We start from the raw sequence: 27,833 nt of genomic DNA, 5'->3' as shown, positions 1-27,833 counted from the left end.
TCCAAGGGGCTGGCGCGTTTATAATCTGACATTATGTTTCTGTTACATAATCTGGAAAATAAACTTAACTTCTATGCACAAAATAAAACTGTTTATTGTCAGGACTGTTTTTTTTTCCAGCTCTCTCGTATAATTGCATTAGCTCCGGAGAAAAGTTCCAGTTTTTGCTCAGATTATTGAGTTACTATTGTTCAGTCATTTTTTTCGTGATTGTGTCTTTGATTACTCTAAATTGAGTTGGATTGGACCTATATTGTGTTATGACTGCACCCAGGGTGGCCTGCTTGTGCAGCGTGAGTTCATGAACCCCAAAATGGGTGGAGCTGTAATGTTCTTTCGGCAACGAACAGATGAAAAACCAATCAGTGTTTTTCTATAGAGGGCAAAGCGTTTTCATTGGTTCGTACGAGTCGGTGACTGAAGACAGCCCACAGTAGCTCTACCCGTTAAGAGGTTCACAAAGTCTTACACTTCACAAATTGACTCCACTTGTTCAGTTTACTCACGATCAAAGACCTCAGACTTAAATCGTGGAGGGCCACTGTGTCTGCTGGTGTGTGATGTGTCCCTGCGCATAAAAGCTTAATTTAAGTCACTGATTGGCTAAAGAGCCTGCCCACCTTGTTTCCGAGGCTTTTAAATTGGCCGCCGACTGAAAGGAAGTCACAAAAACCAGCAGAGACCGCGGCACTCCAGGACTGGGAGTTTGAGGCTCCTGCTGCAAATCGAATGCAGAGACTACAGATCGCCTCCCATTTGTCACATGCAGCAAAAGCCCGCTTATTTACGAAAGACGGGGACGCGGACGTCCGCCAACTCCGGGGCAACGTAACGGGAGCTTCCTGTCTTGTCCGTGTGACAGCAGCCGTCGGACTGTCTGGCGGCGGGTCCTACGTACTTGAGGAGACGGTTCTCTCTTGCAGCAGCAGCCCAACACGGTACGCTTGGGGAAGGGGGGATGGGGGGCGGGGGGGTGAAGTCTGAGCACAGCAGCTGATGTATCACTGCGGATGCTCGACACAGCTGTTTGGGGGGGGTGCCGGGGGTGGGCTGGGCTTAACTTGTCCCACACCTGCGCCTGCCGACCCCCAACGCAGAACGCAGATCATTTTGGGCAGGGGGGAGAGAAGGGGGGGGGGGGCTTGGGGGTTCCTCATTACACCAAACTCACTTCAATGAAAAATGAACCGTGTCAGGAAACCAGGGGGCTTAACACCAGGGTCTCTGCGTATTCCTCACCACCTCCGGGCTAACAGGACATCCATTTTGTAACAGCGAGTCATTTGCGTTCCGTCCATGAATCGCTACTCATAACGAAGGCGTCCGGGTGACGTTTAGCCCTGCTTTCCCCTCGCCACCTGAACGTTCAAAAGACGGCGACCTTTCAACCCAGATTAGTGCAACATACCGTCCAGCACACGCCACGCAGGCAACAACAATGACCGAAGCAGACGTTTCAGGGTTTTCCTAAACAAGCCACTTGAGTTCTGTACCAATGCTAATTACAATAATTTCCACTAATCTAGTGATGATAAGGGAGTCATTACTTCATAAGACATTTATCACCCAGGAATCGGTGACCTACTTTGAAGTACAAGTTCATAATATACATTTTCCCATCTTACATCTGTACTGAAGTTCTCGTTCACAGCATAATTAGCAACTGCAGGTTAACCGTAACAGAGTTCCACAGAACCTACAAACGAGGGTCTGTCGTCATGACGTTCTGTAACTTTTCTAACTGCACGCCTGAACAGGAACGCTGATGATCTGGGAGCCACACAGATTCTGTCGCAAGCAATATTAGGGCACCGTTCACTTGAACCACAGGCAAATCTCATCTTCTGAGCAAGCAATGCTTTCATTAAGGCTTGTGCTCTGTCATGCATCACACGAACAGACACACACACACACACACAGACACACATACACAAACACAGACACACGCACACACATAGACACACACACACAAGCACACGCACGCATACACACAACCACACACATACACACACACACACACACACAGATGATACCTCAGCTTATGACAGTAGGGGAAGAGGTAAGGTCCTGCCACCTGCCTGCCTTAACCAAATTTAAGTAAAGTAAATGAAGTCAGACAGCTAGGGGACCGCCCGCGTGGCTGTCGGCCTCTCACAAGAGCCACATGGGAGGACTGCTGGGGGGTGTGTGTGTGTGTGGGGGGGGGGGGGTGTGTGGGGGTTGACAGGGCTAGGAGAGGCATTCTGCGTGGTGACAGCCCCTGCGCACCCCCCACACCCCCCACCCCCCACCCCCTCAGGTCTGACCCTCCATAATTCCTTCACAACGCGGACGCTGACAGGAGCAGCTGCACTTCCTAAGCGAGATGGATGAAATTTTCATAACTGTTTCCCTGAAGTTAAATTTCACCTTCAGGATAATTTATGACCCGCTCTGAAGCCTTGAAGAGACAATATGCTTGCCATAAAATTAACTGTAACAGTCTTGTAGGTTATAATTAACAATGGCGAAGGGGGTAGAGACAACTGGATAGGAACACATGGCATAATTGATGGCGATGTGGGGTAAATTAAGGGGAGCTAACAATATCATTACCACGCACGTCACTTTGGTAAAGTCAAGGCTCCTGAGTGCTAATTACAGGTAAACCCCCCACCCTCCGCATTCACCCCCCCTACCCCTCCCACCCCACCACCAACACCAGCGCGATGAAGCCCTACGGCGTCCCTTACGGCTCGGGGCTGCCACAGAAAAGAGAGAGAGACAGCAAAAAGACTTTATCTTCCCTGCAGGCCTCCTGTACACCTGGACTAACAGAGCCAGAGAGAGTCTGTCAGCTGATGCACGAAAGAGAAGAAGGGAACCAGGAAGGAACAGACTGAGGAAATGGTAAGGCGGAGAAGGGGGGGGGGGTGGGTGCATCACCCTCTTTTAAATGCTGTTTTTTCCCCTTTTTCCTTTACACAGGTTCACTGCTATTAGTTCCCCGATACTCATTTTTTTAAAATTGTATGCTACTATGCTTACTTCCCCACCCTTGGCAGCCCACGAGAGTAGGCAATTGAAGCGAGTGCACATCAGTCTTTTTTCCAGGATACACAAACTGTCTGCACACGAGAAGACCTAACGGGATGACAGCACAGATTTCATCCTTATCTTAAGACACTGGTTCCCAATCCTGTTCCTGAAGATCGACTGCCCTGTAGGTTTTCATTTCAACCCTAATTTGGCACACCTGATTCTCCTAATTAGCAGAACAACAAGATGTTGAATGAGGTGTGCTTGGTTAGGGTTAGAGTGAAAATATGGAGGCCGGTAGATCTCCAGGTACAGGGTTGGGAACCACTGACTTAATGCATTCGCATAAAAGGTATTATGGGATACAAGCCAGGGTACAACAGGCTCTAATAAGCCGAGGCCAACGTGCTATGAAAGTCAGTTTCTCAGGTAGAACTTTGATGAGAAGAGCCCATCAATGGGCCTTCTCTACACCTCCCGTGGACTACAATGCACCGCCTCACACCTTCCCAAGTTCCTTTCCTGTCATCCTTTCCCTGAGCTCTTTTTGTTTTAGCATTACTCCAGAGAGATATTACCGGGTGTTCTGACTCCAAGTGAAGCGGCTGTTAGCCAAGCCTTTCAGGTTTGCCTCCAGCTTTCTGAAATGGCATTTCCACATTAAAAGGCTGTGTTTAACGCCACAGAGTCTCCGCGACAAGCGGCACCTAACGTCTGCGGAACGATAATAGCGTCCTTCCCCCCCCCCGTGCGCGCCATTACAACAGCCGGCTATTACCGTGGAAAAACACCGTTCTGAAATTGCTGTTTTCATTAAGTTACACGAGCGATTAAACTGAGCCTGAAAGCTCACTGGAGCCTTGCCTTCTTAACTGTGGGTTGCCTAAACAGAACCGGGAATGGGCGAGGGGGGGGAGGAATATTCCGTTACCTAAAAGTTTTTGTTTTGCCACAAAACCACGAGAACCAAGTCCAACTTGAGTGTCACTTATCTCAAAGGAAATATAGTGACAGTCCAGAAAATTTGTTTCAGCCTGTTGGCAACTGTACTACTCGTGTACACGTTTATAGAAAAATGCCACCAATCATAGTGCAATCTACTAAAAAAAATCGAAAGGCCGGCTTTCTCTTGCGCCTCAGGGGAGAGCAAGCGAAAGCTCATATTTAAAGCAAGACTGACTGTGTCATAAATAGGTGGGATATTTGAGTCATTCTTGATCAAATCTTAACAGCCTGTCCGTCAGGAATGCTTGCTCACCTGCACTCAAAATCTGATTTGATTTACTTGCACAAAAGTAAGAACATTTTGGGAAAAAAACTGAAATATTAAAAAAGAACCAGAAATGGCCTCTGTGGGAATCTCAACTACTTGCAGTAAAAACAAGATACGAGTATATGTACATTATGACATTAACCACAGAAATGAAAAATATGTTTTAAAAAAAAACAAAGCTTTAGTTTTTGACATTAATGAATAATCCCCAAAAATTAAGTTACAAAATCGAATAAACAGCTTTGACAAAAAATGAATAAACCAATTTAATTATAATAAATTATTTAAAAAACTATTTATACATGTACAGCTTTACGGCAACATTTACCACTATGCAACATCTATCACTTAGCCTGAATACAGCTAGGGCACAGATAGCTCAAAGTTTAATGCATCCTAAACTTTGAGCTGCAATTAAAGGTAAAATTCCTTTACAGTTTGGTGAGTGGAATGTAACTGTTGAAATTAGCAATTTTTTAAATAAAAATATTTACATTATTTTGAAGTCAAAATTAAGGATAAATGTTGACTGATTCCAAGCCGGTCTTAACAACAGACTTGATGTTAATTACGCCATACCACAGCAACCTTTTTTTTTGTTTTTTTTGTGAAGCCGCGGCAGCGAAGACATCCAGGAGATGCCTTCGCCGTGACGGAGCCCGATCTCCGCGGCGCAGGTGTGCGCCCGCGAGCGGGATGACCCCGGGTAAAAAAGCGCGTTTCGCGGCCGACGCCGACAGTAACCATTTAACGTCATTACCCCCGCCCGCCCTGACTGACAGCTGCAGAATGCGCGGCAATAACCACGGGGAGCAGACTGACGAGCCTGTCCCCTCCGGTGACGGCAACGCCGCCGATCGATGTTCTACGCCGTCCGCCTTCTGTAGCGCCCGGCTGGGGAAAATGCCTCGGCTAATTACACAAACAAACGCGCGCGGTTTAGTCGTTAGCGCTGACGTGTCTAGGTGCGCCCTCTCTCCGCGTCCCCAGAGTTCTCTCGTCCAGCCCTACAGCCTGAGGTGGAAGACACGCCAACTTTGGCTCGAGTTCAATGCTTGTCCTCAATACTTGGTGTCAGCATTATTTCTTGGTTAGTGGACTGATGAACACGGCAAACCGTCTTAACGAGGAAAAAAAATATTTTTAAAAAAAAACAAGTTTTTAAGCGAGCCACAGTTGACAAAAGACGTCAAGGTAGTTGGCTCGATGTCATAAGAAAATTAATTTGTGTCCACTTGACCGTTGGGGCGCATCCTAGACCGCAGACAGGTAAACGCGCAGGGGATCGTGGGGAATGGTGTCTCTCGGCTTGACAGCAAGGTGGCAAAAGCCTGGGGGCTCGCTGGCAGAAGCCAAACTGGCTCCGTCTTCTACGCCACAGTCTGAATGGTGGCAGACATGTGCTTGTCTTACTTTGCCATGGGCGGATGTGTACAATCTTTCAAATTCCCAGCTGGGACCGGGGAACCCATTGTTCTGCCCTTCGTCTTTCTTTAAGGCGCGGGGGGGGGGGGGTTGGGGGGCGTCGCCACGGACATGGTGACAGCATGAAAGGGGTTCCCCTTGTCTCAGCAAGTTGGCGACTGGTGGCCGACAGACATTAGTGTTTAATCGAGCTCCCGCACAACTGTTGCCCTGGTCCTCCTCCCTCTGTAGTATAATGCCCCCCTCCGCCCCCCAACCCGGATTTTCATCCCGAGGAGACCAGCCAGGTGAGCAGGGACATGGTGACAGGACAGAGAAGAAATGCGGCAGCTCTTGAATGAGATGGGGGGTCAAAGGTCATATCGGCAGCTGAGCGATGAGTTCAGCTGTAGGGCTTCACTGTGGGACCTCGCCCAACACAGTGTGTGAGAGCCAGAAAAGAGAGCAGGGGCTCAATAACCTCTCTCCCGCAAACACACACTCCTCGCACAATCAAGCACACGCATACACACAACACTCCATACATACAAACACGCTAACACACAAACACAGAAGACACACAGATACACATATAGACAAATAACAAACAAAAACATACGCGCGCACACACACACACAAACACACACACTAGAGCACAAATTCACACGCGTGGAAATGCAAACACGCACATATGCGCGCAAGCGCGCGCGACACGCAAATGCTTACGCACACATACGCAGTGAGCAGAAACCAAACCAAGCAGAAAAGCACACATTCGTTCACGCAAGCAAAAAAAATAAAAAGAAAAACTAAACGAACAAACACAGTCGCGCAAAAAGCACACACACACACACACGTAGCAGCACTCCCCCCAAGCGTAACAGTAAAAATCTGCAACCGCATCTGGTGGCTGGAAAGCTGCGGGAATGCAAAAGCAAACCGTCATCTCGCTGGGGGTGGGGGGGGGGGGGGGGACCTTGTGTAGCGTTTTCTTTTCTTTTTTTTTTTGTTTCGTTGGAAAATGAACTCCTCTGCCACTGGAACACATCCCTACTTGATTTACGGAGTCCGACCGCTTCCCCTTTCGAAGGGGCCAACGGCCGCCCAGCCGTCACCCCCGTGAAAGGACGCGGTGGGCGTGTCCAGGCCTCCACTCCAGCCCGCCTCCAAACCCTGTAAACTATTAATGGCCCCCAACAACGCTGTGCCCCATTCTGACTGCCCAGGCTTTTTTTTTACTGAGGGAGCAGAAAGAGAGGAAAAAGAAAGAAAGAAAGAAAGAAAGAGAAAGGAAGGCTGCAAAGAGGGGCAGATGGGCGGCTTCACAGTCCATTTGTTAAACCCAATGCGCTGGGCCCCCCCCCCCCCACCCCCCACCCCCCACCCCTCCCCTCCCCGCCGCCCCCCCACACCCTAAAGCCCCATGTAATTTGGTCATAATTTTCATTATCATATAATGACCTTACAAAGCCTACAGCAGTTTGCGCGGTCAGTACAAAACCGGCAGCTGCTCCCTTTAGTTCTCGCTCCCCGCCGGCGGTAACACGCGTGTTTTATTGCCCGAGGCCTGACCTCTGCATTTCGCCGGTCAGAGCGGGGTCACTTTCGTGGGTTGGGGGGGGGGGGGAGGTTTTTTGGGGACGGCGTGCGGGGGGGGCGGTAAGTGGATTTTCTGGAAGGTCTCAGGAATTTGTCCGTCAGGTGCCGTCACCTTAGTCCGCTGGCAAAGCCGATCACTCGGCAAGGGTCATGTTTAGACACCTCCGAGGGCCCCTCCCCCACACAAAACTCCCCGCCCAGGAACATCTAACCACAATGTGCCTTGCCCTAACATGACAAATGAAAATTTTTCATTACTTTTTCATTTCAGTAATAAAGTTAATGCCCACCTCGGGCTGTCACAGAAGTAACCGAGTGCTGACAGGGAAGCAAAGGTGCTTGATTGTCTTTCTCCGTAACAGAAAGCTGTCAAAAGGCATTGCGAGCAGCTACAGAACAGGTCAAAAGCGCTCTCCTGGAGTTTCTTTGTCCGCTGCCGTTCTCTTTGTGCTTGTCGTTTCTGACCCTTCACTGCATAAGGGAAACAAACTAAGGCAACTCCGAGGAAAAGAACTGCACTGAACCTAATTTTCACAGCGATTCATATCTAACCTCTTCAGAGCTTTAAACACAGGAAAAAAACTTGCATTGGCTCAGTAGTGTCCCCAGAAGCAAAGGACGCACTCCAGTTGTGTCTCGGGCCCCCCTCCAAGTCCCCTAGCTGTGGTCTGTATTAAAGCGTGGAATCGAGCGAATTTCGACCCAAAGGAGGTCGTCCGTTCCAAGCCCTGCAGGGCTGTGGAGGAACCGAATTTGTTCGGTCGCTGTTTCTAGAGCGCTGTGTCGCTTTATATTCCGGAGCCCCAACGATGCCACACCGGGAGAGACTCGAGATTTACCCCGGGTTACAATGGCTCAAAAAGGCCATGTATCTAAAACTTAGCAACTTATCAGAGGTAATGCTCTGTTGTGATACCGGGGGAAAATTGTTTTTAAAATGACCATAACTGAGCAAGGGCGAGAATGTGAGGGGCTTCCTGTGGTAACGTGTTGCGAGACGGTCAGCGGTAGGTCACGGTGAAGGTCTACAGGTCGTATTTATTTTATGTTTCTCTTGAATGGACTGTGGCTTATCAACATTTCGAGAACACTCAGACAAACAAAAAACGTTTACGTCTATGCTGCAGAGGGCAATGCTTCAGTTCAGATCTGAGAAAACATCGGGTGACCCAAGAGAATCCCTTTCCGCTATGTTTTAATTTCCAGACCGCTTGGGATCACCAAATGAAATGTCCCAGACGCACAAATCGACGGATAAACACGCTGATGCACCGTGCATGCCAGAGAAACGATAAAAATACTGAATCCAGAACTTAGTTTTGGAGCCTACGGTAATTGGGATCTGAAATCACGAAGAGACTCTGTAGGTGCATGCCTTCAACCCTACCCTGCAGGCCTCTGACTCAGTCTGCCACAGTGCCTTAGGTTTTATCAGTTACGCCTTTTATCACTTGCTTTTCTTTTTTGTTTTCAGACCTTGTCAAGGATGTTATCTATTTGTATACAGGATTGGTATTTTGGCTCCTGGCTTTCGTTTTTCACTGTTAGCTTTCGTTAGCGCCTTCGTGGTGTTTGCGTTGCGTATACACACGCTGGTCTGGGAATACTGTGAGCCGGGTCTGGAAAAACAGCTCATAAATCAGGTGAATGCGCCCATTCTCTGATATTTTAACTAGCTCTGGAAATGAGCATGTGCTATATTAATGTAATGTAATGTGATGCAACGTAAAACTCCTCTCTTGCCAGTCGTCCGTACAAGAGGGTCTGACCTCATTAGGCCACAACGCATGGAGCGAATGGCAAATCTGTATTTATAAAACTGTTAAAACATTACAGGAAAACTATTTTTTAAATAATTTCTTTAAAAAACAAAAACTCTGCTAATTGTGTGCGAGGTCCTTGACATGAGGCCAAATACAAATTCATAATACATTGTTTAACAGTATACAGAAATGCAAATTTGAAGATAATTTAACACTGTAAAAGGGCATGTGTTCTTGTTGGTTTTTTCTTGTGTTTCTTAAAAGTTCCTCCGTCAACAGACATCTCACAGACAACCCCCCTTCTCCCCCACCCACCCCGGGCTTTTTAAGCACTACGCAATCTGCTCCCGCAGTCCTGGAGAGTCACTGCAGTTCAAATGCATTATCTACGCGTGTTCCCACTCTTATCTCTATTCTCCTCCAGATGAAAGAGAAACAGTAAGAGTAAACGCTGACTGATCTCTTCCTGTACTGGACACCGTCGGCAGGCTTCCAGGAGCTGGGGGTGGTGGGGGTGGAGAGGGGCAGGGGCCGACTTTGCAGCTTTCAGCACCTGGTCTGTCAAAGCCCCGCCCAGCCCCGCCCTGGGTGTTGTGAGGACGGTCGAGACGGGGGCGTTCGAGGGGCTGCCGAAAGGGGGGAACGTAAAACCGAGAAATAAGGTGGATGGAGGGCATGGGGGGGGGGCAGAAGGGGGGATCTGATGTAATGCTCTGGGGACATTCTCATCAAGAGAAAACCCGTGAGCATAACGATCCTTTCAGGCAGCTCTGGTTTTGGCCGCGGCCTGGACGCTGTCCGCCGTTCCAACGGCACCGGACACTGATTAAGCCGTCCACACCCTGCAGAGTTCAAACTCGTTTGAGGGAAAAAGTGCCCGGGTAAGGGACCGAGTCACACTTTTTACCCAGCTGGAACAGACAGTGGAAAGGAGCCGAGAGGCGGACCGATGAGGTGGGTGGGAGGGGGGAGGGTCACTCAAAAAAAGCGCCGTCTTGGCTTATCCATGAGACCGAGGAGTGTTAACCGTTAACTGTCACTGGCACTGGGTGTCCTTCCCCTACAAACGGAAGCGGCTAAGAGAGATATGGGGACAAACCTGTCCAGTGATGGCTGACAGGCGCGATGCAGCAGCGGCAAGCTTCACTTCAGGAAGTGAAGCGCTGCCCTTTTCGCTTCTTCCATTTAGACATTCCGCATGTCCGTTTAGCTCCTCCTCCAATCAAATTTAAAGTACCAAGCTTAATGGCCCTTGACCTCTTTCAAATTGAGTACTACAAGTCAAATAAATAAGAAAATATTAAAGCGATTAAAGAAAAGGTGAACCTAAAACTCAGAGCAGGACCTAAACTCAGCCGGATCCGTGTTGCAGAGGTTGCGTCTGATATGGGTGGTTTGTGGGTGTGGTGGAAGGGGGCGGGCCCACCTGTCCCTCCAGGTCTGTCTCTGCTCCTGTCGATCAGTGAGGGCGGTGAGGAGGGTCTCTGCCACCTCTCGCCTCCTGTCCTCCGCACTCCCCTCGTCCTCCGCCGCCGCCAGGGCCAGCTGCGTCTGCAACACAGAGAGGCGCCATGAGGTCACACCCTGTCCGAGAACATCGCCCCGGCAGAGCGTGCGCGCTTGACCCCGCCCCAACACCGCCTGGCCTACGCTTCTACGACGGGACCTTCAACGACCCAGAGCGTCGGGACCTTGAGTTTACACAACAGAAGAGTTTCTGTTTGCGCTGAGCAGTTGAGTTTGGATTGTGGTATTAAGTTACACGCTGAAGTGCTTGTGTTTTGCTTGTCTTGGATTTTGGTATTTCCACTCCCACTGGAAAAAAGGTGTTTTGATTTGCGTGACTGAGCACACGATGACTGGACTTAACCTACCATTCCGTACAGTGTGAGAGCTGTGAATAACACTGGCAAGACCCAACACTTAAAGCCAAACACTCACCGTGTCTCTGCCACATACATGAATGAAACTAGTATGAAAGAGGATGGTAAAGGTACTGTAGATTTTATGAAGCTGCCAGGTCAAGAAAACGTCATCCTTATTAATGTAAGGGCCAAAGGCCATTCAAAACTGAATCCAGTGAATGGCTGTATGCCGAAAGAATCTACAAAATATATAAGTTTATGATAAGGTTTCATCATAAGAGGGTGGCACTTGGCTCAATCAGATGCAAGATTACGAATAACATCGAACATCGTGAGTCAAAAAACAAAAAGCAAATATGGTCGAGAGGTAAGAGCATTTCTGCATGTAACCCAAATGCCCGCCTGGCTTAGATGTGGCACAGGCACAAACACTAATTCTAATAGCCCTTTGAGTTCCTTAGCTGGAATTTGGCATCACAAATGAAACACACTGCTGTCACTCCCACACAAATCCCACCATCCTGGGAAACACCCTGTCTGTTACCCGCATGATGGATCTGTTACTCTGACTGACTCTGGCGCCTTATTAAGAAGAGTCTCTCTCCGGCACGTCAACGAGCGAATCACTTCCATTTCCGTCCATTACATTCAATACGCCCCCCCCCCGAAGCTTCTTAATTCACCGAAACACATGAATCTCTTATCTGTTTCCTGACTACCCAGCTGTGCATTTCACGTTGGCATGTGAAGGCGCATTCAGGCAAGCCCTTTTCCGAAAGCGCGCTGCGCAATTGGGACCGCTCTATCGAGACCGCTGCCGGCCAGTCTCCACACCCCTTGCATGTCCCACCGAGAGAAGGGGCGCGTCGAAACATTCCAAGATGTGCGTTCATCTGGTTTGACCAAGCATGATCAGACAATGAGCTGGCTGGAGACGCGCTTTCCCTCGCAACCAGTGGACACTGGTAGCCTAATACACTGTTCCTACACTGATTTTTTCATCCATTAGATTTATTTTTACTGAACCATTAGTCAAGACAAAGCTCGCCTGTTCCACTTGGCTGTAACCCAACATTACCGAAAGATGAGTAGCTCAACAGTTCACCTGTCCACTAGTGTTTACCCAGCAGGCGTCATTGTCAAGGGTTCTTCAGCGAGGGGGGACAGAACCCTGTATGACTATTGTTGCTGTTAGGAAAAAGGCGTTGAAGGACGGGTGCTTGAAACAAACAAAGAAAAGGCCCTAATAGTGTCTTGAACTCTGCTCACCTTGTACGTAAGACTTGGAAACACGATGGGAGAGAGACATCCTGTCTGCGCCTATTTCAGGGCGGGTCCGGTCTGTTTTCCGTGCTGCGTTTTCAGAGCGGTGCTGAATGAGGCCTTCGCGTTTAAACCTTTGATGATCCTAGACCTTCCAGGCCCTTCCCCCAGTACGTCCACTACTGACCTCGCCTGCTTCATCTCGGAAGCCTCCCCCACACTCCTCTTAACGCTATCCTTTCGGGGACCGCTGTGTTTACGGGTCGATGACGCGCGCTGTCCTCGGGTGAGCCGAACCTGGCACGCCGTGTCCCCGTGACCCCGGCCACGGGGTCGGGGCGAGAGGTAAGGCGACAGATAGGCGCCGTGCACAGGCCCGTGTCACCGCGTATTTTCACTGGGGAACGTGCCCACCTCTTCCTCCCACCAAACCAGGGATCTCCAGCTCAAATCCCGGGGAGAGCCACTGCGTCTGCCGGTTTTGATGTGTTTCCACACGTTAGCGGTTCATTCAAGTCGATGATTAGCTTAAAAGCCTGCACACCTTTCCAAAGCCTAAAATGGCCGCTGATTGAAAGACAAAAACAAAAGCCAGCAGAGACCGCGGGCCTCCAGGCAGGGGCGCCGTATGAGGAGGGAAAGTTAGGATGATTCCAAGGGCCCTGACTGACAGGGGCCCTCAAAAAATTGTGCTGTAATTGCACAGGAGCGGTGTGATCTGAGGTGGTGGGATCCAACGTAAGATCTTTTCATGTGGCCCACAATCCCAGGCTGCGTTCCTGCCTCCAGGACTAAAGTTTGAGGCCTCTGCGCTAAAAGGGTAATAGTTATAGAGGGTAAAAAAAAACACAAACAGACCTCGGTAGGACGCATCATCAGCCACCGGTGCTGAAAGCACCTCCCTGCTCAAACAAATCAGGCCCTTGTTCCAGACTCTGGTGACCCAAGGAATTTCACTGGCGCCCTGCCCTTTGCTCAACATGTCTCCAATACACACCGCCCTTTAGCACAGTAGACCTCATAATTTAATACACTTCATACGGTACTCCCCCTTCCCCATATCAGATCATTTTCGAGTGATTACATTGAAATATAGTTCACATTTTTCTTGGCCCTAGTTGTTCACAGCTGAATTTTGGTTTATATCCGTAAAGGGACAGATCACTTTCTGGGTTTTCTTTATATTTATATACTTTTAAATATTATTCCAGTTTGAAGTGTATGTTTTCAATTGGCTCAGACAGTCTGGTCAGCGATGAAGGATATTTTAGATATTTTGAGAAGGTTCTGACAACCTGCCAGCTTAACAGTGGCTGGTATAAGGCATTTTTGGTTTCTTAGGCTAAAGCAAGAAAATACACTTCAAGTAACTCCAAAGCAGCTTGTACGCTGAGGCTATGCCTCCAGGGGTCATGTAAGTGTATACTTACCTGATTATTCTTCAAAAAATTATGTTTAATCTTATATCTTTAATCTTGAAGGGAACTATATTCCTGTCAGCCATGCACCACTGTACTCACGGAAAGTACCAGCAAGATACAAAAACGAATATCTGATTTTATAATTGTGTATAAACATAATAAACAATCTTATGTACAGCCTCTGGAAAGCCTCTGATATCGCTGTACATGCTGCTCTGGAGTATATTTAGAATTTTAAGTATATTTTCTTACTTTAGACCACAAAACCCTGAACGCCCCTATACCGCCAATTGCAAAGCCAGCTGGTCTTCAGAAACTTCTTTCAGTATCTAAAATGTTCTTTGTGGCACATAAAAACTGTCTGTGCCAACTGAAAAAAAACTGAATATCAAAAATCCCCAGAAACTGAACTATCCCTTTCAATGTTTCAACAAATTTAATGTGGTTCAAGAGTTTTTACACTTTCATTTTTTTCAGTTTCTCCTTTTCCAGGCAATATGAATCTGTTATTCTTTATTATCAAGTGGTACAATAGAAATAATATAACATAGCTCTAAATTTGTACTGGGCCCGTCAGTCAGAGCTATTTATCAATGGAGATGACAGCTTTCACCGCTTTGCTGTTATTTTTAGCGTAAACCTAATCTGTTAACAGAGCTAAACTCCAGACCCCCGCCACTCTGAATGCCACACTGCCGTGAGGCTCAGGGAACTGCCGCTGAAGTCTGAGTGCGGATGAAGCGATCTGAAGATGTGAACATATCATGGTTTCGAAAAAGTATCTTTTTCTTTAGGCACCCCGTAACTAGCTGTATCACGGCCGCAGAGAATGCTTACAGTCCGTTTTCCGCTCCCTCTGTGCCCTCACCCACCCGCTTTAGGACTAAGCCTTCGCTAACCCCCCCCCCCCACCCCCCACCCCATCCAAAATGGCCTCAGGTGCCAACTCCACGCGCTTCTGACGCGCTCGGTAACCCTCACCAAATCGCCGAAACCAAACACAGCCGAAAAAGCATCTCCCCACTGTCGTTCGCCCTCTCCTTCGTCGCCAGCCCGCCCAGCCCGCTGACGCCCGTGCTCCTTGGTGAACTCCCTCTCCAAATTAACAGCAAACCGCACAGGCAGTCCTGGGCAAAGAAAGTCCAGAGCAATGGAATCCATCCATTTCCACTGCCGCTTACTGACGAATTCTCAACTTATACCTCCCAGTATCCCAGACAGACCCTCTCTCCTATCCTGGCGTTGCAGTTGTGGTAAGAATCCTGGCATAGAAGTTTTTTCGTTTTTTTGTCTCCCAGCAAGGGTTGGTTCTAGAACCTTCCATAACATCGCATTCCATAAAACTCAAGAGCGGAAGACTGGCAACCACCATATTGCACAGTACAACTGACATCGGTTTCAGAAAAAAAAGCTACCACCATGCACATTAAGAGCTACTGCTCCCGTTAATAACAGAGAGGAATCTGTGATCCCATTAAAGCAGGTTCCGGCTTGGAGGGACTCCATGTTTTACCTCATGGTTCACTTTATACTGGAATAATGCTTAACAACTGGACATTTTTACTGGGACAGAAAATATTCAGAGCACTCATGAAATCAGATAAACTTGAAACTTGCTCTACTTTCTGTGATTGCACATATATTTGTGGCTCGTGGTAGAGCATGGGTGTGTGCGTTAATGTGTGTGTGTGTGTGTGTGCGTGTGCGCCTGTGCCTGTGCATGAGATGTCTGAATTTTCAAAAGAATGGATTACTAGATTTCTCAATAGCTAACCATGCCTTTCCTACTGTCTGTGCTGAAGTCCCCCGTCGCTGACATCATCATAGCTGACCGAGCAGTGGACCTAGGATGCTGGGCGGAGCATTAAGCACCAGAACACCCCTTGGAAAAAAAAGAAGTGGGGGGGGGGGGGCGGGTGTGGTGGCCTTTTAGGATCCCAGAGGTGAGGGGGTGGAGAAGGGGCTTGACACTTTTGATCTCTTGTGATTGAGGGCCTGCCCTTTCAGCCCAAACTGCGGCAAGAGAGCTGCCGCCATCAATTACGTCAAACTGAAAGCGAGCGGCCCATACGGGCCGGAATATATGAAGTGTAAAACATTGGTAAAAATGTGTTTGGGGGCGCGGGAGGGTGGCGTATGTGCGGAGGAGGAGGGGGGGGGGGGTGGAGGTGGGGGTGGGGCATGGGGGGGCGGGGGGAAATGTCACCTCCAGAAAGGGACAGTTGACAGGGCCGTCCCCAACAAGCGATTATGTCTGGAAGCACCGTGCATGCCAGCCAGGCCGGGGGCTTTTGTCCCCGGGGCCATAGTCCATCTTTAGCCCAACTGTTGCCTGCATGGCTGAACATATGCTTTCTGTAAGAGAACTGAGGCAGAATCGGGAGCACTCCGTTGTCGCCCTTTTTGGCGCGAGAGAAAGGGAAAAAAAAAAAAACCTGTTTGGGTCACAATCAAACGGCCCTGAAAAAGGGGTTCCCGCCCACGCCAGGCCTCGCTCCGAGAGAAAAACGGACACATTTCTCTTTTTTTTTTTAATGGTGAAAGCGCTCACTTTGAATGAGCTCTACAGATGTCATCCCCCGCGTAACCCGTGGGGTCCTGCTACGTCTGAATTCTGAAGGAGGCCTGTCTGATCCCGGCCTAAACCAAACGCGTTCTCGCCGATCGAGTCGGATTTTCCAAACCGTTGCGGCCCAATCGATTTCACATTTCGCCTGTAAATTATTCGCTAGATTTAATCCCCATCCCTTTCTAAATGCGAGAGAAGATTTTTCTGATCAATGCTAATGGCGTCAGTGACTCTCCTGCTATCGAGGGTTATTTTGTTTTCTTGCACATGGAAAAACGGCTGAAATTCCTTCCAATGTCTCCAGCCTTAAAAAAAGTTATTAAAATCTTAAAACAAGCTTGCAAATTTGTGATTACCTAAGGTTACTGAAAATGGTAAAGAGTTAAGTACTTCACCCTTATTAGTAACTGCATCATTTGGAATAGGCATTGCTTATGTACAAGAGGTGTGAACTCCGCTAGTAAGCATCACAGCGTTGTTTTATAGGTGATATGGGAGGTTTAGTTAAGAGGAACGTAGTGGGTCAAAAGAGTAAAACTATTTTTTTTTTTTTTCCCTTCAAAGTACTCTGCCCATTGTCGGGCGAATTAAATGGAGTTTGCGCTCGGATGCACAAGGCTAATGCTAAACAACTGCTCTATGGAGCCTTCTTTGTGGCCTCCCTACAATAAGTTATTTAAGCCCGGTGGCGGCTTCTGTTCTTGTACTCCCTCTTGTATACCACTCCAATACACATTAACGCAAACAAAAGGCGTCGCATTTAAATTGTAACCATGCGATGGGGTTATGCATGCGACCCTCGCCCCCCTCCCCTCTCCCCCTCTCTCTGGAGTGCTTTGTGGAGGGCCACTTGACATTAAAAACAAGTATCTGCGCCGCTCCCCGAAGAGGCCCGGACAACGGCGGAACGATCCGCGAGGCGCGGCGGCGCGGACGCGGGGCGGTTCGTGCCGCCGCCACCGGAACGGCGGCCCGCCGGGGGAGGCGGGTCGCGGACGCGACCGGGCCGCGAGAATTAATGCGCGTCTTTTCTCCTCTCGACGCCCGCCCAGATGAGGCCTTTATAAAACAGGAAACAAAAGGAAAGGTGCGTACCTGCAGTCCTTACACGCGTAAAAGCGTAATTTATTAGATTTAACGTGACCCTGTTATCACACGCAAACTAGGATTAATGAGAGCTAATTCGGGCCCCTCTCTCCGGAGGTTCTGAGACTTCCTGCAGCACTAGACTTCATCATTTTGCCCTGGATCTCACACATTTCACTTTTTTTTTTTGCCAAATTCAAGTATTTTTAAAGGGGAAGAGCAAACACAAATAACTTAATACACAGTGCAAGATGCAAATATGGATCAAATCCTGGACGTCCGCTGGTCGGGAGATGAGTTCTGATCAGCTGCGTTTGCACAGGGTTTGGGGAAAAATAGTTTTCTGTGGTCAGACTGCAGCTTTTTTCAAAATGGAGAAACTGGTCCCAGACTTTAGGCAATCAAAGAGCTTTCTGCAGGTTGGTATCCGTGCTGCAACAAATTTCTGATTTTGATTATTTAGATTTTGTTACTTAAAAAGCATTTCTGCTGAGGAACAGGAATACTTGAAATGAATACTCAGATGAGCAAATGTACTGATATTTCAGTAACTACCCAGTTGTACAAATGTACTGACATTTATGTAAATATACAGATGTACAAATATGTAAAACCTACAAGCCCAGTGATGTCTCGTGGATACAGGCAACACTGACATCACAATAGTCACAATACTTACAGACCTTAAAAACAATACGGATAAAACTCAAACCTCAGACCAAGTGACAGACTGACTGAAAACATAAGCAGCGTGTAGTTATTCCTCATAAGGGGAAAGCGTGCTATTGGTGCAAAAGCCCCGACAGCCTCAGAGTAAGAACGCAGGCTATTGGTCAACGCAAGCTTGAAGCGGCATCCTTTCAAAAGCAAGTCACCACTGCTGGCAAGACCTTTCAACCGTCCTGAAAGGTCCATGTACAGCAAACTCTCCAGCTTTAACCTCCCCCCCCCCCAACATGCAGATGGGGGTTCCATCCCTACCATGGCACCTTCTCGGCTGTGGTCCCGTCTATGTGTTGCCCTGTCTGCTTTCTACCTATCTAAATAAATCAAAAAGTTATTTAAACCAGGTTAAAACCTAGCATATGGCTGGACCTAACACACGTGATCCAGCCGACCAAAGGTGTAACTTCATTACTTGGCCGACCAATGGTGTAACTTCAACACTCAGTCAGTCAGTCACTCACAGACATTCGCGTTTGAAGGGCTGGCCCCGCTGTTGCGGTCCAGCCAAAAATGATAATAATACAAAAGAAGGGCAGGCCTGTTCGCTCCCCTTTATAAAATAAACCGACCTACGGACATTTTCATCATTCTCCACTGATCTACAGACCTCTGCTCTCTTCAGCTTTGACGTTTAATATCATTATTAGTCGAAGTAGCAAAAAAAACTGCAGTAGCTGCAGCAGCAGAAGCAGTATTTGCATTTATGAATTTGCGAGGCAGACACCCACGGTGGATTACACGGCTCATACTTTGCATAACACAAATTTAACTTTTACTTGGTTACTCCGAGGAGCATGTCAGTTCTGAGAGAGACTGTGCTCTAAAAACGACATTTAAAGGTTGTACTGTTTTTTTTTTTTCTTTTTTTTTTTTTTTAAAAAAGCACCTCAAGTACCCTCGGAGTGTAAAGAATGGAAATACTTTCTCCGTTCTCTCAAGCCGGGCCTGTGCGAAAAACGAAAGGAGAGCAGCAGCAGGATTCAGACCCAGGGTTCAGGGTTCCATTTTTATACAGTCTATGTTTCAGACACCAAACTCCCATCTCCAGGAAGGCCTTCCTTCCTATGCTCTCTGACCAAGCCTGCATCCTGCATACCTCTCTGCCTCTTCATATTCATCATCAAACCACACGGCCCTCTCCACCAGCGAATCGGCTGAGACTGCATTTGAGATTTTAATGCGCCCCCTAATTATCAACTCCATCTTTTTGTGCCCTTCCTTGATCTGAACAGAAAAGGCACAAAAAAGTTCCTAAAAAGGTACAAGCGCTTGTCACTGGGGTGGTAGTCTATAGGTACATAAATTTGAAGCCCTAGCCAGCAATACATAATTCATGTATACCTTTTTTGCTTGTGGTACCCAAATAGAACATTATTGTACATTCAGTGTACATTTGGTAAATTTGTTCCTTAAAGATCAAAAATCTACATCCGCAGTACCTTTATTTCTGAAAATAATTATTTATCTGCCTGGTGGGATTTTCTGTTATGTCCCTCCTCGCTGAAATGCCTCTTTAAAAATGCGCGGTTAAGATTCTAGGCGGAGCCGCCGTCGAGTCGATCGGAGGAAGAGTGTCACTCAGAACCGGAGCCGCGCAGTGCTAATCCCGCCATCTGGGCGATGCCCTGCAGCCGACAAAGTCAACATCTGAAGTTCTCGTGCTAGTGCACTATTTCCATCGCACACACCTGTCTTGGCTTAACGAAAAAACAATTAGGCCTGGATGAAAGTTAGGTAATACTTGCGTGCTAAGCAAGATAATTACTATTGTCAGCAATAAAGGGAGAGCTGTCTAATGGGAAATTAGTCCCTGGCAATAAACGATTTTGAGGTTAGTCTCTCCTGACTGGCATGACGCTGGAAAGGCTCTAAACCAGCTTGTAATTCCTTTCTACCATTTTAAAGGATGTTATCTTCCACTTTTGAGGACTTATCTAGCTAATCATGGGGACGATGGGAAGGGGGGCTAAATCAAATAAAACCGCTAAGTGAATAAGAGGGATGAGTCATTATAAGCGCTCATTTGTTTCCTAGAAAAAAATTAATTCAAAGCCTGTTTACAGCACTGGAAACGATGGCAGAATTGAGACTTTTAAGTTGTGTTTCACGCTACATGTACGCTACTTGGTGTCAATTATTCGATCAACAGACAGTTGCCCTGTGGTGTGAAATGTTAAATGACGAGACTACATGGAGTCAACACAATAAGTCGTGTATAGCAATCATTCCGTCCATTTTAACGACATTTCTCACTGATTTAATCCCAAATTAAGCAGGGTAAACCCTCCACGTGAAAGCAACTGCAAACGGCTTGACTCATCCTCTCCAGACCCAACATTCAGCAGTCACCCAGCTGATTAAGAACCACCAAAGTTCTTCAGTATTAAACACAATTACCACCGAGGGCGACCGCATTCGTACGAGCAAACAAATACCGAAGCAACAATGCCACCGAATCAGAGGTGTACGGGGTGGAGCACCGCGGCGACATGGCTTTGAAGAGGTATGTCGAACAGGCACTGTGACGCGGAGCGGGAGACGGGGTTTGTTTACCGAGCCTCGAGAAGCAGGGACCCAAAGTGAACCATTAAAAGGGTTAAGGAAAAAAACCCAATGTGTCGCCCGCCGGCTTGCTTTGATGCTCTTGTAGATATTGTCACAGAATGTATCCTCCGTAGAATTCCATTCAATACCTCTGTCTTAAGGTACAAAGCAGCAAGCTGTAGTGGCTTTAGGAAACATAAGTGTTCTTTTTCTTTCTGGGAGTGCTGTATCTGTGCGTGAAATTCTCTAAAGGGGTTTAAGTATTTACCCAGAACACTATCAGGCACTTCCTAAAATTCTGCTTATCCTGTTGAATGAGCACTTCAAAGAGAATTGCAAATACCTTTGCCCGTGACTTTTGCAGCATTCTCCACGTCTCTCCTTCTTTGCATTTCTACATTTTCAAACCACAAATGTCGTCTTAATGTAACCCGTATTATCGGTGGCATAGTTCCCCTTAAAATGTCTAACGACAATAATCTTTCAGTAATTTATATCATAGACACAACAGCCTAAATGCGGCGCGGCACCTGAACTAATATGAAGCAGCGCGTAAACACAGCGCTAAAATAATTAACCTCTGGATTAAACCTTCCGGAATATTACCGAAAAACAGAAAAGTGCTTTTTGACTGAGGCCCCACAACAGAGTGACAGTGAAGGACAAATGATTGTTCCTTGAGACATTTTTCCTTTTGCGCACACATGCATGAGTTTCCAGATATGGGGAAAGTGCCGTATAATTACCAACAAAAATGCTCTGTCAATAATTTACGGCCAGATTTGCGAGCACATTCGGTTTATCTGGCATGCACGTGTGCGTGTAAAATTAAATGAAATGTAGATGGCAGGGAAATGCAGCAAAACAAAAGGCGAAAAATGCCGTAATCCAATGTTATTGCTCCCAAAATTTTAATTTTCTTAATTTTTTCAGAATCCTCTGCCTTATGCCAAAAGCCCAAAAGCAGCAACCCTTTCAAATAAAACGCTCTCAGAATTATTTCCGGGACACTAAATGTTAAACATTTTTCAAAACACACTTTAAATAAGTGAATCCATTTTATCTACGCACACACACAAACGTATTCGCACACACACACACGAGCGCGCACGGGCACACTCTAAACTCCAATGAAACTGATACACTTTAATAATTGGATTCTTGGCTCTGACCTGCTGAAGTCAATAAAGGTTATTAAGGCCAATTGCTGTCTAAATACATTACAGCTACAGTAAACTGTCTGTTGGAGGCCGAGTATTTCATCGCCGATATGATAATTCATTCCCTGTCCTGCCTGTGTCTGCACTCTGCCATACAAAACCTGATTGGATTTCCTTAACCTTTCGTGCTTCGATCAAACGGGCTCACATTGCAATAACATTTAAACTGACCTCCTCAACTAAGTCAATAATCTAATCAGTTATCGATGCCGACCTTGCCAGCCAGCGTGCAATTATACAGCCATGTCTGCGAGCATCTGAAATTGCTCTTGAATAATTCTATTAATGCCGGGGATAAACTGGTCATCAGGTGCAGCGATTATCTTTATTTGTTTTGTTCGCGCACATGGTGCAGTTTGGACCAAACGAAAAAACCCAAAGGTGGCGGCGCAGAATAAAATAAAATAAAATAATAACGATACTATAACTGTAACTATGCACCCCTCTGTATTTTGTATCAACGCAGGTAGGCTACACGGGTACATTCACGAGTGCATTGCACTTATTGTGTGCAAATTAATTTCGTTGATATGCGCCGAAAAGATTTTCATCTTTTGCGAGACACGTTTGCCTGTCAAACAGAGAGGAAAACCGAAATCTCCTCGCATCCTATTATTTTTGAAGTTGCTATGTGAGCGACCACAAATAAAGTCACAGAGAGTGCATACATTAGTGTCACTACATTCCAGGCAAGAAAAAAAGACCACTTCTATTTTTTCCCCTCACTCTACCCCAAAGCAGAAAAAAATGTCACAAAGCCCACACCAGTCCGCGTTTAAAATATTCTGCATAAGCCTGTCTCTCTCCCCTTTGTCAGCCGGGCTAAAGCTATTCATTGTTGGTAGTTTAAATAAATGTCAGTTTTGTAAGGTCTGTGCGATAGCACGCCCTGGGAGACAGAGGCCCCGTCCGCGGCGTCCGCTAACAGCTTCTCCACGCCGCCCCTTCCACATCACAGGAGACGGAAGCCTTTATACCGTCAGCCTTTTACCCCGAAAGCTAAGCATGTACACCTCCTTTCAAATGGAAACGAAGGGTCGGAAATTCACTCCGCCCGGTTATCTTGATGTCGTACTCCCGATAGCGCCTCAAATTCTCTCCCCCATTTAACGAAAATACAAACATTTGAATAACCTTTATTATTTTTCCACACCACACTCCCTCCCCCACATCTCCTCACTTTATATTTCTATTTAACAGCTCATCGATTCATAAGGTAATGGTTCGAGGAGAAAAAAAATACTATTGGATTTTTTTTTTCTTTTTTGCAGAATGTCATTCAAATGAAAGGTTCAACATTTCCATCACAACGGAGAGCGAAACATAAAAGTGCACCCAAGGGAGGGCCGATGCATCAATAAACAGCTGCATTAGAATACGCTTAATACAAGAGGCTTATATTTAACTCAAATTTAAAGGACAATGATCCAGATATAAGAAAACGTCAAAGGCCTTTCATGGTAAAATAAACTTTCTTATCAATCATAATAATAATACTGAAAGCATTTCAGTGTTTAGCTGTAAGCAGTGTGTTTTCCTATTGCCAATTACAATTATAATAGGCCTATCCCAAAATAAATATTCTGAGTTTCTTGAGAACAATTTTCGTTTGTTTATTATTGCTATTATTTATTCGGGAGCAGGATGTTCATGTGCAGGGTAGAAAAAAGAAAATTATTCCCAAAAAGAAACAACACAATACATATGACAAATTTACAACAAGTAATAAACTGAATAAGAATGAGATGTTTCCATGTTAAAAAGGGCATCAGAATAATAAACAGACTCTAGAAGCTTTTGAACTCACTAGCAGCAAAGCAATTTTTGCATTGTAAAGTAGCAGCACTTCAAGTTTATTCAGAATATATTTTAGAATCTCTGTAAAATCTATATATAACACATAATTAGTGAACTGCATATTTATACAAAAAGAAACTCTGAGATATAAAATGAATGGTATAGCCAGAGTTAGGCTAAAGTGACATTATACAAATAATGAATACAATATGTAAATAAGCTCAATAAATAAATAAATAAATAACACTTTTTTGGTTTAAATTAGAACACAAAAAAGTTCCCATCATTTTAAAAAAGTGGCCCATTGTCTTTCTTACGTTTCAGTAAACTATTTTATTGGGTTTTGTTATAGTTTGTTAAGCCAAACATTTTGGTAAATAAGTGAAGGGCAAGGACAAAAATGTGTCATGAAAAAAAAATTCCTTCACATGAAAATGGAAAAACATGAAAAATGATTAAATGCAAAAATCACTGTAAACTATAGAAGCTGGACACTGTAAACAAAGGTAATCGTTCATGTTTAACATGAAAGCACAGTGATACAAAAATGCTGCTATAGAAATACAAATAAACTGAGTCTCGACGAAAGTATCCCCGCAGATGCTTATCGGCGCGGGATCCTGCAGTCGAGGCGCAGGCCGCGGTGGCGGCGGTTCCCGACCGCGGAGCGTCCACCTGAGCGAGCGAGCGGGGCGGCGGGAAAATACGGGCTGAGAGAAGTGCGCGAGCCCCCCTTGGGTGAGCTTTGTAACGTCTTACTTCCCCCCTCTCCTTGAAATATATCTGAAATCATTGGCTGCATCTCTGAAAGATGTTCAAACTCAATGGGGATGAAGCCCTAAGTGAATCTGCCAGGGCTCCCCCCCCCCTCCTCACACACACCCACCCCCACCCCCAGCCCAGCACGTGAACCCCGGGCTATCCCGCCGTGAGCGTCCGCGGCACCCCGGACGGCGCGGGGGGTGGGGGTTGGGGTGGGAGCTCGCCCTCCGGGTCCTCGGTGGCACGTTAGAAGCGATTACCGCTCGCCGGGTGCTCCGCGGCTGGAGGACGCGCGGCGGCTCTCCCGACGGCAATGCAAGAGCGCCCCCTGCTGGCGCCTGCAACGAGCTCCTGCTCCTCAGGGCGCTCCAGGCCCTGGCAGTGAACCTCCAGCGCAGGCAGGAGCCTGGCCCGGAGACCTCGCTGTAATACGTCTGCCGCTTAAATGCCGTTCAGTTGCGGGCATGGTGGGATTTGGCGGACTGGTGAAAGGAGCCAGGAGGTTCCCATCTACAATACGCGCAGTGCGCCAGTATTCTATTAATACTGTAATAGCATGAAAATTCAATAAACTTCCAAAGAGAGGGGCGCTGGCGTGTGCACAGAGAAAAACGTAACCCCAAAAAAATTGAATTATGGAGCTTCTACGGAAGGACAGTGTGTTCACTTCCTAGAGGAAAATGAAAAGGATCCTATGAAAGTTACTGTGTGCAGCTCGCATGCGGTGTACGTGGCCAAAAAAAAAAAAAAAAAAAAGCTTCTGGGGAACGCCCAGAGGATTGAATTCACAAGACGGACATTGTCTTCAACAAAACCCAGCGACGCTGAGCAAAGTTCACTCTTGCATGTGAACGGCCGTTCTCCCGGGATGTTCGGAGTAGCGTGTCGGACTAGCTCAAAATGCTTAAAAGTCAGCAAAAGTCAGTCGTGTTAGCAGTTAACTAATAATAATAATAATAATAATAATAATAATAATAAACTTTATTTGTAGATCACCTTTCATACTGAGAATCAAGCAACTCAAAGTGCTTCACGGTGGAATCAAAATAAAATGCACTGCTGTGGTAGAAAAGCTGCTAAAACTTGTAAAACAAAGGGGATGACAGGATAGCAATACTTACATAAACTTCTCCCTTTTTTCTTTTTAGTGTTTATAGTGTTTTGTTTATATTTGTGGGAGTTCACATGATTGTTTACAGTATTAAAACACATTATAATTTAAGGAAAGGCACGCAAATAAAAACACACCACATCGTTCCGCAAAAAAAAAAGGGAAATCAAGATAATGTAATTGTACAGAGAAAAAAAAGCTGTGCTGGTGTAAACACGGTATTAGCATGCTAAACGGAATCATGACGCTCATATTAGCATCGGAGACGCCTCCCTGGGAGACCGCGCTGAACTTCTGCTTCCAGACACTGGCACCGGCAGGCCCTCTTAATTAGACACAAATGGCGACGCTACGCTAATCCCGGCCCAGGCCCCGGGAAAGCCTCTCCTCTGGCTGGAATCCACGACGATCTCCTTCGACTTAACTTTCGCTCCGCGCTCGCCGGTGGCGTCCCGCGACTAATGACCGCGCCCGCTGACCGCTTCCTCTCTCTCCGCGGAGACGGCGGCCTTCCCGTCCGAAGTCGGCCATCGCACGTTCTGTGTCGATCGAGGCGGTCGGACGCTCTGCCTACTGAGCCTCGAGTGCAGTGAAGTCTTTATGGCAAACTTCTTACGCATAATTCAGAGTTGGTTGCTGACATCGACACTCTGTGCAGTCTTTCAGGACCACACAACTGAAGTTCAAACATTTTTTCTGGAACACGGAATTGGTTCCCGCGTCCGTGATTGCTGATTCCAGCACCGATCCCTCCACGGCTCCACCTCACCCACTTATTCTAGCAACAATCCCCCCACCCCACCTACAGATGCCAGCACTGACCCCGACACCTCACCCACTGATATCAGCATCCACCACTCCACCCCACCCACTGAATCCAGCACCCATCCCTCCACCCCACCCGCTGATTTCAGCACCGACCCCCCCACCCCACCCACTGATTCCGGCACCCATCTCTCCATCCCACCCACTGACTGCAGCCTCAATCCCTCCACCCCGCCTACTAATTCCAGCACCGAATCCTCTACCCCACTAATTCCAGTCCCAATCCCTTCACCCCACCCACTGATTCCAGCACTGATCCCATTCCCTCATTCTTACCATGCTCTCCATCTGTGCCCAGGACTCCTCCAGCTGCTCCATAGGTTTGCTCCACCAGCTGCAGAACCTGGCACAGCGCCGGCCCTGAAACCAGTACTGCCGCAGCCACTCAAACTCCACCTGCAAAAGGGCCAAAACGGGGCCACATCAGAGACCTATGCATGGAGTGCATACACACGCATGTAGTAAACACACTCACACTCACACCCACACACTCACACAGACAAACACACACACACACACACACACACACCCATATACTCACACAGACTAACTAGCACAAACACGCACACACACACACACAGACATAGGCCTCTCTTCTTGCACTGCAAGTGCCTGTGCCCATCTGTACATCCACCCTTCGGCCCATCCCTGATTCATCACCTACTGTCTGACCACTTCATCCGTTAATCCATCCTTCCAGGAATGGGCGGTTCACCGTATGTTTCGGTATACCGTTATGAAACAATGCAGCTGTGCGGTTTTGCAATACCGTTGTCAAACGGTAAGTCACTGTTTTTCATCCACTGAATATTAAAAACTGCACATTGCAGGAGTATGATGAAGAATTTGAGAGGTAAACCTAAGGTGAATTGTCTGTTTTGAATGAAGCTCGCTCCATTCCGTTAAAAACGTGACGTGACCTTGCAAACAACGCGTGTGGAGAAGTTTGTGGAAGCGCACGATGAGTTGGAGCCAGCGTGACACCAGCAGTGAAGCCCGTCAGCTTCTGCTACATTTAGCTGCACCGTTACATTATTAAGGACTACCTGAAAGAAGGGCTGGGCAATAAACACAGCATGAGCACGATAAAGGAAAAAAGATGAAAGAAATACGAAATGCCGTATGTCGGCGGAGTGTTATTATGCTTAAAAAACATTTTCTAATCATCCATATGTATATTTTTTCCATTTAAATTGTGGTGACCACATATTGCATTTCAAGAAAAAAGAAATATCTGGGGGGTTTTTCCAAACCTATTTTTCTTTTTCTTTTTTGTACAGTAGCTTAAAATTTGCAGGTTGCACATTAGGGTATTGGAGTATTAGAGTATGTTTACAAACCGATTTTTCAATGTTATTCAATATTTCAGTTCGGTGTTCATGTTTATAATCTTTAAAAAGTGCAATTGGTTATATCTGCATTTTGATTGATTCTTATTTGTCTACAGGTAAAATCGGAAAACCAAATACCACCATACTGTCAGTAATATGAAAAATATTGTGATGCGCTATCTTGCCAAGATCGCAATAAGCCCTACATCCTACATCCATCCATCCATTTATCCATTCCATAATCTATCTTCTGACT

At 46.8% G+C, this 27,833-nt stretch overlaps 1 protein-coding gene across 1 annotated transcript in view; it reads right to left on the bottom strand.

Annotated features, from left to right (window-relative positions):
• The window catches only part of fto (FTO alpha-ketoglutarate dependent dioxygenase), a 129,390-nt gene that overhangs the window by 57,823 nt on the left and 43,734 nt on the right, over positions 1-27,833 (bottom strand). The window contains exons 7-8 of the mRNA XM_064335820.1: positions 26,523-26,642; positions 10,484-10,608 (exon numbers count right to left, since the gene is read on the bottom strand). Coding sequence (XP_064191890.1) covers positions 10,484-10,608; positions 26,523-26,642 — 245 coding nt within the window. The remainder of the gene's footprint in view (positions 1-10,483; positions 10,609-26,522; positions 26,643-27,833) is intronic.

The sequence above is a fragment of the Anguilla rostrata genome, chromosome 5 (genome assembly GCF_018555375.3).
Source record: "Anguilla rostrata isolate EN2019 chromosome 5, ASM1855537v3, whole genome shotgun sequence".
In the NCBI taxonomy this organism is placed as follows: Eukaryota; Metazoa; Chordata; class Actinopteri; order Anguilliformes; family Anguillidae; genus Anguilla; species Anguilla rostrata.
Note: the sequence above shows the minus strand (reverse complement) of the source record. Positions and strands in the feature narration are given on the sequence as shown.